The 14,423-nt window shown below is 34.5% G+C and overlaps 1 protein-coding gene across 7 annotated transcripts in view; it reads left to right on the forward strand.

Moving 5' to 3' along the window:
- DNAH12 (dynein axonemal heavy chain 12) overlaps positions 1 to 14,423 on the forward strand; it is a 70,267-nt gene that overhangs the window by 26,251 nt on the left and 29,593 nt on the right. For 6 of the 7 annotated variants that reach the window (XM_048071678.2, XM_048071661.2, XM_048071690.2 and 3 more), the window contains 15 exons: positions 68 to 177; positions 1,008 to 1,191; positions 2,302 to 2,442; positions 3,328 to 3,411; positions 3,495 to 3,683; positions 4,418 to 4,537; positions 5,266 to 5,454; positions 5,969 to 6,120; positions 6,863 to 7,001; positions 7,089 to 7,255; positions 8,277 to 8,532; positions 10,381 to 10,680; positions 11,424 to 11,602; positions 12,626 to 12,818; positions 12,909 to 13,070. In XM_048071678.2, coding sequence (XP_047927635.2) covers positions 68 to 177; positions 1,008 to 1,191; positions 2,302 to 2,442; positions 3,328 to 3,411; positions 3,495 to 3,683; positions 4,418 to 4,537; positions 5,266 to 5,454; positions 5,969 to 6,120; positions 6,863 to 7,001; positions 7,089 to 7,255; positions 8,277 to 8,532; positions 10,381 to 10,680; positions 11,424 to 11,602; positions 12,626 to 12,818; positions 12,909 to 13,070 — 2,565 coding nt within the window. The remainder of the gene's footprint in view (positions 1 to 67; positions 178 to 1,007; positions 1,192 to 2,301; positions 2,443 to 3,327; positions 3,412 to 3,494; positions 3,684 to 4,417; positions 4,538 to 5,265; positions 5,455 to 5,968; positions 6,121 to 6,862; positions 7,002 to 7,088; positions 7,256 to 8,276; positions 8,533 to 10,380; positions 10,681 to 11,423; positions 11,603 to 12,625; positions 12,819 to 12,908; positions 13,071 to 14,423) is intronic. The other variant, XM_048071667.2, reaches the window with a different exon arrangement.

A 14,423-nucleotide genomic window follows, 5' to 3' on the forward strand; every position in this document is an offset into this window, starting at 1 on the left:
ATTTACCGGATTTCAGAGTCTGGCTGATTTCCATCCAAATGATAAGACTGATTTGTTTTGATTTTAGGATTTTCTGGAATGTGCGAGTGAATGTTGTATTCGACATAATGTCCAACCTGTAAAAGCTTTCATAGAGAAAATGATACAGACGTATGAAATGATGATTGTTAGACATGGGTAAGATTCCCATTGCTGTTTCACAAGCTGTATTTGTTGTCATTTGGGTTTATACCGTGGTTGTCTATATCACATATAAAAGGTTTTAATGGTGGCAAAATGTTTGTGTTGAAACAGTTGGTTACCAATACTACTTTAACGTGTACCAAAATTCTCGTGAATCTAGTGTCCAGATTTTGGCCTGGATAGAGCCAATTTTCTTCATAGTGGCTGGCATGGTGCTGTGTTTTGGATTTAGCATGAGAATAATGCTGGTAACACACCGATGTTACAGTCATTGCAGAGCAGTGCTTATACTGAGTCAAGGACTTTGCAGCTTCTCATACCACTGGCTAGTGGGCAGGCTGGGGGTGCACAAGGAGCTGGAAAGGGACAACCAGGGCAGCTGGCCCAGCCTGGCCAAAGGGATATTCTGTGCCATGTGGCATTGTGCTGAGCAATGGAACTGGGGGCGCTTGGCCAGGGGGGCTGCCATTGCTCGGAGATTGACTGGCCATCAGTCAGCTGTAGTGAGCAATGGTGTTGTGTGTTGGTTATCAGATCTCTGCTGTTGTGTTCCTAGGGGGTGGGTGGGGGTGATGTGTGTGTGTGTGTGCGTGTTGTAAAAATCAGGCAGATACACAATATAGGCTTGCAAGTTCATGTATGATTTTGAATGCAACACCTTTAAAAAGTTATTTTCTAGGTATATGGGCCAGATCTACCAAAATATTTAAGCATATGGATGATGATGTTGGCCTTCATGTGGTCTGTAAGAGTAAAAATTGCAAGACATCTATTAATAGCTTTTTTTTTTTCTTTCCTCCTTTTTTTTTTCTTCCATCTAACAGCTTTATGCTGGTAGGGGAACCATTTTCTGGGAAGACCAAAGTTCTACATGTGTTGGCGGATACGCTGTCTCTTATGAAAGAGCGTAGTTATGGTGAAGAAGAAAGAGTAATTTTTAGGACTGTGAATCCAAAATCAATCACTATGGGTCAGCTTTTTGGGCAGTTTGATTTGGTATCTCATGAGGTAATGCATGTTTTTAAAATAGTGTGTAGCAATTGCCTGTCTTTATCTGTTTCTTCCTGCCACATGCTGTGGCTTTCATGGCGATTGTATGAATGTACTTTTTAAACTGCATTTTAACTTTAGGTTAACTCATGGTGTTATTGCACAGCTGTTTTCAGGCCAGGAAAGGCTTCTGCTTTTTTAAGTCCCACTTCCAGACAGTGTTTCTTCATTCTCTGGAATCCAGTGTTTGTAGGGTTGTATTGTTAATAACATTACTGGTTCGTTGGTTTTAAGAATCAATAAACAAACATAACAGTATGGGTTCTTTCTTTTTTTTTTTAACTTTTCCCATATATGTGAGACCTCCTTGATCCTTGATAGTAAACAGTTGAATTTGTGGTTTTATCACTTTAAACGCACATGAGAACACTATTTTAATTAGTGTTGTTCTAACTCATACTTAGATGGCTGGTTTCAAATTAGTGTTGAAAATAATGCAGCAGTAAGTGTGTATGAAGTTATGTAGGTTTTAATATGCAAAAGAAGCAATGCCATTCTGAGAGGCATTGTCCTAATATAGCTCTATCCATGCTACGGAGACATACCAAACTTAACTGGATTCATTTCTCTGTCAGTTCTGAACTAGTGTAATCAAAGTAGTGCCAAAACTATCTGGAAAAACTTACAAACTCATCAGTTCCCCACTGTAAAACTTAGGTTTGGAGAAAAAAGGATATAGAAAAGTGAATATGAAATACTGAAACTTAGGATGAGTCTGGGAAGAAGCCAATGCAAGCCAGAAAAAAAAACACTTCTAACTTTCTGTGAAATGAATTCCCTGTCTTCTGTTTATTTTAACAAAATGGATTTTTAAAGGCGAAAGATCACCGTCTGTTTTTAAATTTGCTGATGTTGCATGGCCCTTTGTGAAACTGCAAAGCTGTACTCTGCTCTCTGCAGAGCAAGAGAATAGTTAAAGAGAAGAAAAATGAAAAGGAATAGTTTACTTTTTTCAGTTCAATTAAAAAAGCCTTTGACAAATACTTACTAATAGGATTACTGGTAGTTTAAATTGAAATATGTATACTATGTCTTTTTACCTTTCCTTCCTACATTCTCCCCTTCTAGTGGACAGATGGTATAGTTGCTAATACTTTCAGAGAATTTGCATTATCTGAGACTCCTGAACGCAAGTGGGTTATCTTTGATGGCCCAATTGATACTCTGTGGATAGAAAGCATGAACACCGTTCTGGATGACAACAAAAAGGTATCAGTGTAAATAAACGCCTAAATGATATATGACATTTTGAAAGTATTCTTCTACCTATAAAAACACAAAAGCAAACAGACAAACTTGGCATTTCAAATGCAAGGTGGCTTTGGGAATAAGTCATTACGTTTTGTGTTTGGTTTTTGTTGTTTTCTTTTTTCTTTATTGGAATCATAATCATAGTATCAACCTGTAAGATGTTTAATGTATAGTAATCCCTTAATATAAGATGTTCTTAATGAAAATGAATAATTCAATTTTAAATTAAAAAAAAATTAAATTACAATTAATGTAAAGTCCACAGTTTCAAAAGTTGTCACTAATTGTAAGTGCTTAAATTTCTGCAATCCCAACTGAAAACAAAAAAGGTTGCATTTTCAATATTAAATTCTGAAGTTAAAGTTGTAACCATACAACTTCTAAAAATGGGCCTTAGGAATTTGCAAGTGTATATAAAAATTACAGACAACATTTTGCATTTGAATTTTGGATAATTTGTGAAAATACTCAATTTGAACTATTGTTCTTATAAGCAGGAAGGTGGATCTCCAACTGGAATGCTTCGTTATTAGCAACAAGAGTAGCAGATATCCTTTCTGCTTGCTGCCTTTCTTTATCCTGTCATATATAGGGTTGATAGTTATTGGTAATGAACCTACTGGTGGGATAATGTGGAGTACTATGGTGTAAGTGAAGAATTTAGGTATTTCTTGTAAACTACTGGTTATTGCTCCAAATTATTAAACATTTTATGTGGTTGGCATTGCTTCTGATTAAACTTGGATTTGCTAATTTTCATGTATATCTCCAGTGTGATAGGAAGGGTAATTGACAACTGCATGTTTTCTTTTTTTGTAATCTTCCTTTTTTTCTTAATTGAAGCTTTGTTTGATGAGTGGAGAAATCATCCAAATGTCCCTTCAGATGAGTCTAATTTTTGAAACAATGGACCTTTCCCAGGCATCTGTAAGTTCTGTATTTAATGGAAATATAAAACTAAGTTCAATAAATTAAATATATAATAAAGCGAGTTTACTGTTCTTCCCTAGCCTGCTACAGTCAGTCGCTGTGGCATGATTTATTTGGAGCCTTCACAACTGGGCTGGACACCACTTGTTACCTCTTGGTTAAGTAAACTGCCTGAACCTCTTAACCTAAAAGTACATCAAGATCTTCTGCAGGGACTTTTTGATTGGTTAATACCACCAGCATTACAACTCCGTCAGAAACAGTGCAAGGTATTGTTTGTAATTTTTTCCTGCAGTAGTTAGGTATCCACCTGCATTCTTGTTACTTGGGTAGTGAGAGCTGTTCTCTTTTGACGAGGATAATTACAGTGTCTATGCAGCAGCCACCCATTATTTTGGGAAGTGCAACCCTTGTGTCCGGTGTGAAAAGTTGGAAAGAGAACATTAGGTAAGATGTGTTGTAAGTTCATCATAGTTTCCACCTTGTTCTTTTCAAAAATAAATTAATCATTCAAAGTACTGAGTGGAAAGTCACCCCTTTTTGCCTTTTTGGTGATGGTTTTCTGTGTGTTGTGTTTTTTTTTTTTTCTCTTTTTTTTTTTCCTTTAAAGATGTTGTTTTGAATAGAGAAAGCACTTTTTTAAGTTTTAGGGAAATGTACATGTAGTTTTTTTTGCAAACTATGCATTTTTTAGTGCATGCTTTTTAGTGCATGGGCTTTTGCTTGTTCATTGTTGTAGTTGTTTCTGTGTGTTTTCTTTTTATTTTAAGATGTAAGAATAGGAGGTCCCATGGTAGCTCTGAACATGGTTAACAACCTATATGTTGTGACATTTCAAAGGTAGAGAGAAGTAAATGATCTTTTGAATGAAAATCAGTGAAAATCTTGCCTTCGAGTATTTGTTCTGAATTAGCTAATCGTTTAATTACTTCAGTATTTTGACTCCAAAATGTAAGCTAACTTAACTCGTAATGTATAATACCCCTCCTTTTGCATCTCTTAGGAACTGGTACCTACAAGCAATAGCAGTATTGTAGTAGCTCTTACACGGCTTTTTGAAATGTTGATTTGTCAACATGTACAAGAAGATCCCACCAACAAAAACATCCATGTGTGGATTATGGTTGGTTTTGTGTGTTTTTTGTTTGCTTGTTTTTTAATCATGCTGTAAAATGTGTATGTATCTGTTTCTGCATATGCCTGTTTTCAAAACTAATTGGACTAACAAAAACAATTTAGTTTAGGAGTAAAAGATATGAGAAACAACTTTGCTTCTTTGTTGTTCCCTTCCCACAAACTTTGGAAGTACCCAGGTGTGACAGCAGCAATGCAAGTAACAAATGTGATTAGATATTTTACTGTTTTTCCAGTTATCTGAGATAACTACTGTTACCAATTGACTTGTTTGAGCAAAATTTCCTTGGGACAAGTTTTCTCTAGAAGTTATAGTAGGTGGACCCTCTGTCTAACCCTGTTTGGTGGTTCTTAAGATAGATGGGGAAAAAAACAAACACCAGAATGTAGGAACCTGTATTTAAAATTGAATTTGAAAATTCCTAGATTCTGGTTTGCAATTAGAGAATCCATGAGACCACAACTGAGCTATTCTCAGGCTCTGTCATGTGACATAATAATTTACTCCATGGCCTCTTTTTTTTTTTTTCTCAAGTTGGTTTTAGTTTGCTCTGTCATTACTCAGATTTCTAGATTTCTTTAGACCAAGTTTATTCAAGGGCAACCTGTAACACCTTTATGCTTAAATACTTTTCAGAATTATGTTTGTTAATGAGATTATACAGTGTTAGATTATGTCATCTTTTTAGACAGTTGCTCATCTTTTTGCCTTTGCAGGGTTGCTTTGCTTTTGCCACAATCTGGTCCATTGGTGGAACTTGTGATGGTGATAGCAGAATTATTTTTGATAGTTTCTTGAGGGAAATTTTGGCTGGAAAATCTGGAAGAAATCCTGTACCAAAGGTAGTGGGAAAATGGGAATGTCCCTTTGAAGAGAAAGGCTTGGTGTATGACTACGTGTTTGAGGTAAAATTGCTTGCTTCTGTCTTGATTGAAGTAAATTTTTACAGTCTGAAAGGAAGGAAAATAGAGGTAGATGTATGTTTTAACTTTGCAAAGATTGTTGGATGTTGTAAAGTGTTGGTGTTGAATCAAATCCTATAGTGCATATTTCATTTATTATTATTTTTAAAATACTAATATGCTGACCAATTTGTTTTTTCAGACAATACCTAGCTGTGCACATCAGTTATGGTCCCTTTTTAGATAAAGCTAAGCTGACAGGGTCAAGTCTGGTTTTGCATAGAAGGAAAGATGGCTACTTTCTATAAAGATGGATATTGTGTCTGTGGGCAACTTGTTTATGTTACAGTTGTGTTTATCGTATCCATTGGAAATGTTAGATTCTACTTGCTGTTTTAAAGTTAGGCATATGTTCTTCTTTTTGTTTTTTTTTTTTTTGTCTGGTTGCTTTTTGTTTTGTTTTGTTTTTTTCTTTTCCTAACCAAAAGCCTTAATTTTACCTTTAATTTTTTCCTAGCTGAAAGGCAGAGGATGTTGGGTTCATTGGAATGGATTTATTAAAAATATTAATTACAGTGATAAAAACTTGAAGATTCAAGATATTATAGTCCCAACTATGGATACAGTCAGATATACCTATTTGATGGAACTATTCATTGCCCATGGAAAGTCAGTAACTTCAATACAAATCTCAGAACTATTTGTCATATGTAGAAACATCTTTTACTCTTTCCATTGACTTCATGTTTTTTATCAAGCCCTCAAAGTTTGTTTGGCTTGTTAAAAATAGGCATTTATTATGAAGAATACAATTTGTTGCCTTAAAGTCTAGGTTTGTTTTGTTTTGTTTCAATGAAGTCCTGTTATAATTCTGCTTTAGTGTGTTCATTCTGTGTCTTTCTGATGATTCAGTTACAACAACAGCTTGAGGAATTTTTGTACTCTTTCTTCTTTAGTACTGAAATATATATTTTTTCTTTGATATGTCCTAAGTTAAAATCAATTATATTATATATATGTGTGTGTATAAATATATTATTATATATTATTATACAAAAGAACGAAATGTAACAATTTCAGGTTGAATTTCAAGGCTGAAAGTTTTATGAAGTTTAAATTACTGAAAGACCTATCAGGATAAATTTAAGTTCCACATAAGTCCATATATACTCCAAAGCCAGTAGAATGAGAGAATGAGAAATGTCTCTTTCTCCACCTCTGATCCCTTTGTCAATTACAAAGAGGTTATATGAATGAGTATTTTAAAACATTATAGCTTCTTTTTTTAAGGCTTTTAATATTTTTAGAGATAGGAAAACTTAGAGCCTTTGTCTTCTAGTTGTGATTAATTTGTAGTTGTTTAGATTTCTGTGGTCTATGCTTTCTTTTCTTTCTTTCTTTCTTGGTGAAGACCACTGCTTTTAGTGGGACCAACAGGTACTGGGAAATCTGTATATGTCAAGGACAAGTTAATGAACAACTTGGAAAAGGAGCGCTATTTTCCCTTCTTCATTAATTTTTCAGCTCGAACCAGTGCCAATCAGACTCAGGTTGGTAGAACAGACAATTAGTGCTTCAAAAAGATGATCTATATGAATATTTAATCAGTGTTCTGAATATTCCTGTCTGCATTGTAGAACATTATTATGGCCAGGCTGGACAAGAGGCGTAAAGGAGTCTTTGGCCCTCCAATGGGAAAAAAGTGCATTATTTTTGTAGATGATATGAATATGCCTGCTTTGGAGAAGTATGGTGCACAGCCTCCTATAGAACTTTTAAGACAGTTCTTTGACCATGGAATTTGGTAATTATTTGAAATAAAAGTGAAAAGTTCAAGTTGCTGCCTTTGGTGATATTATTATTCGCTTGAATTTTCTTTTTAAAACTTTCTTAAAATACTTTGTAAATTTTATGATAGCTTTGGTTTGTATGAAAAACATATTATTTAAAGTTGAAGCAACTTTTATGTTGCTCTTTAAGTGATTTTTCGATTTAGGAAATTGATAATCAGGTTTTTTTTTGTGCATTGGCTATTGCTGAAATTCAGTATTTTTACATATAAATAAAATCCTTCTTTTACACTTTAATTTTTCTGTGTCAGCATTTATCTTTGTTTTTATTTTTTTCAGTGTTCTTTGTTACTTTCCATTCTCTTCCTCCCCCTCACAGTGAATTGGCAGACCTATTTTTTAGAATGCAATTATATGTAACTTTTGATTTTACTCAATACATTGTTTTTTACTGATATCCAAGATTCTCTTGGTCATTAGAATATTTTTAATTAACTTTTTTTTTTTAATAACATTGAAATCAGATCTGGTAGTAGGCATGAAGAGAAACAAGCTGTATCTCTTCCTAGCTTTTGAGATTTTTTGGTTCAGCTTTGATTGGAAGATTGAACCAGGTGGTCTCCTGGGGTCGCTTCCAGCCTGAATTACTCTGTGATTCCAGGCATTTCTTGAATACTGTTACTTTTGTGATTCCAGGCACTGCTCAAATGTCTGATACTCTTGTATAGAGAGAATATATATTTTGCCACACTACAGTTTTAAATATTTGTTTCAAAATTTCAGATCAGGTTTTATTTAACCCTTATTAAACAAATAATCTTTCTTTCAGGCCATCTTGATGTGTTAAGATGATCTGGGGCATAATTAGTTACAAGACTAGTTTGGGGTTTTATTGTTTTTTGGCTTTAATTGTTATATTTTTATATGTATGTACATATGTTATGCACACAGAGCATTCTGTAGTATGGGTGCATTTAACCTTTAACAAATGTGTTATATCTTTCTCTAAATGTCACATTACAATTTATTTTGAAGGTACGATTTAAAGGATACATCCAAAATTACACTCGTTGATATACAGTTACTTGCTGCTATGGGGCCTCCAGGTGGTGGGAGGAATCCTGTTACTCCTCGATTTTTGCGACACTTCAACATTTGCACTATTAATTCTTTTAGTGATGAAACAATGGTCCGCATCTTCTCTACTGTAGTAGTTTTCTACCTACGGGCTCAGGAATTTCCTCCTGAGTTCTTCTCAATTGGAAATCAAATTGTCACTGCCACTTTAGAGGTAAGAGGAGAGTACTTTAATGGAAGTTTCCTTTAGTTTGTTTAGTAAAATTCCACTAGCTCTATAATAACTTAATTGGTGAAATAGAGATTTTATATATTTTGTTCCTTGTTGTTTTTAACATACAGCTTCATATGCTGTGATAAAATTGTCTTAGCTTTATGGCTGCAGTAACTTTCTTATTCTAGGAAAAGTCTTTTTGAATGTATGTTAATAAGGGCTTCATGGTACCTATCCACATACATCAAGTAGGTCAGACTGCAGTCTCTTTGGGGTTAGACAGGCACAAGAAGCTATTTCATGCAAAGGCAAAATGAAAATAGCAGTTGCAACACTCCCCAGATCCTTCTTTGAGAGACTAAGATTGAAGAAATCATCCTCTCCACTTCTGTGGAGACTTTTCCAACTTCCATGTTGCAGATTTTGGCAAGTATCATATTTGCAAGGTACCACGTGCAAAAAAGGAATGGCAATTGGTGACATCTTTGCAAAGAAGCATCAAGTTGAAGACAACGTCTTACACATACATATAGCTTTAACAGCTTATGTAGCCCAAACTAGTAGCAATGTTAACAAATCTAATGCCTACCATTAAGTATTCAAAATTGAAATGCATCAGGTAGCTCATATTTGACCGGTGAGGAATTCTGACAAAAAATCCGATAAGCTCCAAAGGCAAAATCAAGTGGCTCAAGTTTCACAGGGGACATGAGTTTGGAATTATAGCAAGTGACTTTCTCTTCTGCTGCAGAACTGAGGCCTTTCTTACATGTACACACTAGTTCTGCTTATACCCAAGGCTGTATTCAAGACTGAATCCACCTTGTTCCAAGGCCTTATAGAGCTGATATTTTGGAACTCCTGTCAGATAAGACATTCAAAGTGTGAATGATGAGGCTGACTGAATATTGCCACTGGAAATCTCTTTGTGCTTTCAGTTATCCTTCTAAAAAAAAGGAAGAAATTTGCAAGAAAGTTTTGCTTCTTTGGGCAGAAAATAATAGTAGCAGCCCAGTACAGTTATTACATACAGCTGTTTGAGTGCATTTGACTATATATGCTATTTAAACTGTTCACTGCTGTCAGGATAGAGAATCTATTCTAGCATGGATTTACATCCAAGTAAGTAGTATCTTCTGACTTCTAGGATTAAAGTGTAATGGAAGAACTAGGCTTTGGATATGAGATAACAGGTGAAATAAGTGTGTAGACAGTACCATGGATATAGTATGACTGTTAAACTTTTGTTTTAGCGTTTTGTTTTGCAAGTTTAATGTTTGATAATTTTCTTCACATGAGTACACAGAGACAGATCAAAAGTGTCCTCTGCTGGCATTCCCTTAACATGTTACATATGTTAAATGTAATGTCAAATGACATTATTTCCATCATACAACATAAGCTATTGACAACTGATGCATTCAAAATTACAGTAAAACATCATCAAAAATATTTTTCTTAATCTGACCATTCATCATTTTTGTGGGTTTTCTTTTTATTTTTGAGTAATTTGTATGTATACAAACAAAGAGATTCAAACACCTGAAAACTGGGAAATTAGCATTAAATAACTGATTACTTATCCCATTTGGAAATTTAGATTAATATTGCATATACATTCCAGAACTTCATGAGAAGAACCCGATATATTCACAGGACTTTGAGATCTTTAGACATTATAAGGAAATATAAATGTTTTCCTTAGAAAAATAAAATTTTGGAAGAAAGATGTTTTAAAATATTTATTATAATAATAATTATAATAATTATAATTATAATTATAATAATACAGTCAGTGTTAATGTCTTGTCAATTTTTGCTCATTTTTTTTGTTTTTATTGCCTTTAGGTGTATAAGAAAGCTATCAAAAATCTTTTGCCCACACCAGCCAAATCTCATTATACATTCAACTTGCGTGACTTTTCACGTGTTATCCACGGCTGTTTGCTCATTAAGAGAAATTCAGTTGAAAGCAAACACATAATGATTCGTTTGTTTGTACATGAGGTATTTCGTGTCTTCTATGACCGTCTAGTGGAAGACGATGATAGAGCATGGTTGTTCAATTTAGTTAAAGATATTGTCAAAGAACATTTCAAAGAAGCATTTGATTCAGTTTTTGCACATCTGAGGCAGGAAAACACCCCTGTGAGTATCTCATTTAAGCAGTTGCAAAATCATTGTTTTTGTTAAAAATTTAGGACTAGAAAATTTCTCTATCACAAGTGTGACTTTGGATTATGTATGCTTGAAAATTAGAGTTGAATTTGGCAGAATGACTGAAAAAAACGAGTGAAAATGTTTGGAAGGTGTTTGACTGTCATATATAAACTTCTTTTTCAAAATAACATTTAATTTAAAATGTAACTTCCAGAGACCTGATTTACTGAGAAAAAAGACATTCCCTTTTTAAATCTAGCCCATGTTTGAATTATCATGTGGTAAGCTGCGTTCTGTAATTGTAACGACATTTTAATATTTTGAATGTTGTATAAGTCATGTCATATTCCTTGACCCCCCCCGCCCCCCCCCCCCCCCAATTCTTTGCTGTATAGAAGAAATAACTTGGTGGTCGTAGTTGCCCATTTCATATGTTGAAATTTGTGAAACATACATCTTACAAATTTGGTATAATCTGGCAGTTACTATCATGAGACTATAAATGGCTAATCAAGACAATTATGTTCAAGAACAAATTTTTTTAAAAGAATATTGTTTAATCTGGGAAATACAGAATTTTGAGGTGGTTGTTGTTTGTGAGTTAAAATATTTCAGAGTGCTTATTCTGCTCTCTTGAGTATTTGTCTAAATTCTCCTTTCTTTCCTAAAATTCCTACTGAGAAATATTATTATTAAACACTACTTCATAATTTGTTGTATATATACAATAGGTGACAGAAGAAAACATGAGAAGTTTGTTTTTTGGTGACTACATGAATCCAGAACTTGAGGGAGATGAAAGACTTTATGTTGAAATTCCAAATGTTCAGCTGTTCGGTGATGTTGTAGAGCAGTGTCTGGATGAATATAATCAAACGCACAAAACAGGAATGAACCTTGTGGTCTTCAGGTGTGTACACTCTGTATTATTGTAATACAAAGAGCTCTGACCAGTAGTTGCTAATTCAGCGTATCCAATTTTGCAGGCTGTGTTTTTTGTTTCGTCCCTTTTATGTGTTCCTGGTATTCCACTTTTTTGGATGGAAATGAACTAATTTTTCTGTTACGGCTCTGCATTTTTCTATCGGAGAGTAAATAATGAGAAGTTTTTTTTTTTTTTCCTGAGAGACTCTTTGAATGTATTCTTCAGCTGTTACAGAAGCCTTGTGCACCAAATCTGGTGGGTGCTTGACTTCTGCTGGGCTTCTGTTACCAGTGAAGATTGATGTCAGTTTAGCCTGCAGCCACCTCCCTGTTGGTAGAGGTTACTGTCCCGTCATAATTGCCAGTGTAATTTGACCTGTAGATGATCTGTGAAGATGACTAGTTCGTTTACACACAGTTTATTTAGTCTAGGTCATTTTGACAATCTGGATTTGTAAGTACCTGTATATACAACTGTACTGGGAGTGTGAAGAGCTGACAGCCTCAGATTGAAGGCTTCTTCCTGAGCATAGAAGCAATAACCCAGTTACCTCACAGAAGGGCAGCCAGGAGGAAGGAGAAACATGTATGACTTTAGCCTTACAGATACATCTAGAGATTATCCCTCTCATGGATAACATCCTCATTTGACTACATTATTTTTCTAATCAATCAAAATGAACAAGACTTCTTTGAAGTGCTTTAACTATTTTTAAGACATATTCCAAAATAAACCATGGTTGTGTTTCCACAGTAGGCAGGGCTCTCAGTGATGTGCAGATACTGCTTTCTGAAGATGTTGTTCCCTTCTCTATTTCACATATAAATTATAAAACATTTGGTTTTGATTTTATTTTATCGTGGTGTATATAACTCCCTTTCTCACCCTCCATGTGCCTTCAGAAATTTGTTTTGGAAATGGCACTTCTGTACATTTTTAATGGGTTTATTGGTGCACAGATGTATATATATTTCTGCCATTCTGGTAATCAACACATTTCAAATTTAGGTATGTGTTGGAACATTTGTCTCGTATAAGCCGTATACTGAAGCAGTCAGGGGGTAATGCTTTGTTGGTTGGAATGGGAGGAAGTGGACGTCAGTCTTTGACTCGTCTAGCAGCATTTATGTCAAAAATGTGCGTTTTTCAACCAGAGATTTCAAAAACCTATGGCACAAATGAGTGGAGAGAAGACCTGAAAGTGAGTATTAATAACCTGTTTGCATTTTGACTTGATTTTGAGAAAGGATGTTTCAGACTATACGATATTTTAACTGTCTTGCATTTTTAGAGGCTGCTGAAGAACGCAGGTGTAAAGGGCTTGAAAACTGTATTCATAATCACAGACGCACAAATTAAAGAAGAAAGTTTTTTAGAAGATATTGACAGTGTCCTCAACACTGGGGAGGTACCCAATCTTTTTGCAGCAGATGAAAAACAAGAAATTATAGAGGTATCTTTATAAATTCTCTTATTCTCTGTCATTTCCCATTTAAGCTATTTTATCAGTTCAGTATGAAGTATGCCTTAATTCAAAGTCGCTTTTGGATATATGCATTCAATTTTGTGATTTTTTTTGAGATTTTTAGATAAATCAGCTAGTTATTAGTAAGCTGGAATAGCTTATGCCTACTACATGCTTTAATTCTAACCTCACACTCTGTTCACAAACCCCTTAAGATGTGCACATAGGGAACGTTGTTCACAAATATGTTAATATGCTGGAGCCATAGTTATTTTTTGCATTATATTGTGCAGAAGAAGAATGTACCTCATAATGTTTTCATTGATCCATTCAGGACAAAGATGTATTTTGAGAAAAAGACAGCCTGTCTTTGTCAGTAGACTCTTGTAGTCTAGGGCACTGTTTGACAGCATTTCATAGTCTTGACACATCTGATCAGAGAGAAGCTGGGAGAGGGTGCTCCATGAAATCAGGCTTAGAAGTAAAGATGCAGTGTACTTGGGCAATTAATAAATAAACAAATATAACTTAAATCATGCTTGGAATTTTCAAAATAGCAATCACTGGTTGGGGGAGGTAGGGGCATCAATCTCTGTATATCTCAAGTTGCATACATAATGTGTCCCTTTTACAATTTTACAGTTTGTACAAACATACCCAATTGGTGTATGCTAGCACTTGGTAGCTACCTGTAATATGCCAGCTGGGACAAAGTTACTTGTTACTCATTTAAATCTGCTTCATCAAAATATTTCCACTTTATTGCTACTAATCTGATTTTTGTCATTTATTTTAATTGCAGGGTTATATAAAGCATACATGTTCTTGTGGTGGAATAAGTTGAGTTGTAGGGAGTTACAGTAAGGCCTAAGTGTTTCATAGATTGTTAATTGAGGATAATACTTTCATGAAGTAGTCTTTTTTTTTTTTTTAAGAGAGAGAGAGAGGGTTTTTTTTTCAATAGAATATGTTTGAAACTTGAATATTCCTCTCCAGTTAGGTAAATACAGCATATTTTAGTGTAATATTAATATTGAAAATGTTCTCAGTAAGTTAATGTCTTGAAGTGTTGTTTAGGGAACTTATATAGCACTTAAATGTAGATGAGAACAACATGTGTTCTTGTGTAATGGGAGTACTAATTTGCCTCATCTGTTCATGTATCCTAAATCTGTTTGAGTGACTGAAGATGGGTTGTAATTAAGTCTAATTTTATTTGTTCATCACCTGAAGACTTTGGCCCTTTATTTCATGAGGGAGCTAATTTAAATTTCTGATTTTTCAAAATGTGTCTTAGCCATCTGTCTTATCCTAACGTGTCTTGTCTATCTGGCAGTTGGA

The sequence above is a fragment of the Anser cygnoides genome, chromosome 10 (genome assembly GCF_040182565.1).
Source record: "Anser cygnoides isolate HZ-2024a breed goose chromosome 10, Taihu_goose_T2T_genome, whole genome shotgun sequence".
In the NCBI taxonomy this organism is placed as follows: Eukaryota; Metazoa; Chordata; class Aves; order Anseriformes; family Anatidae; genus Anser; species Anser cygnoides.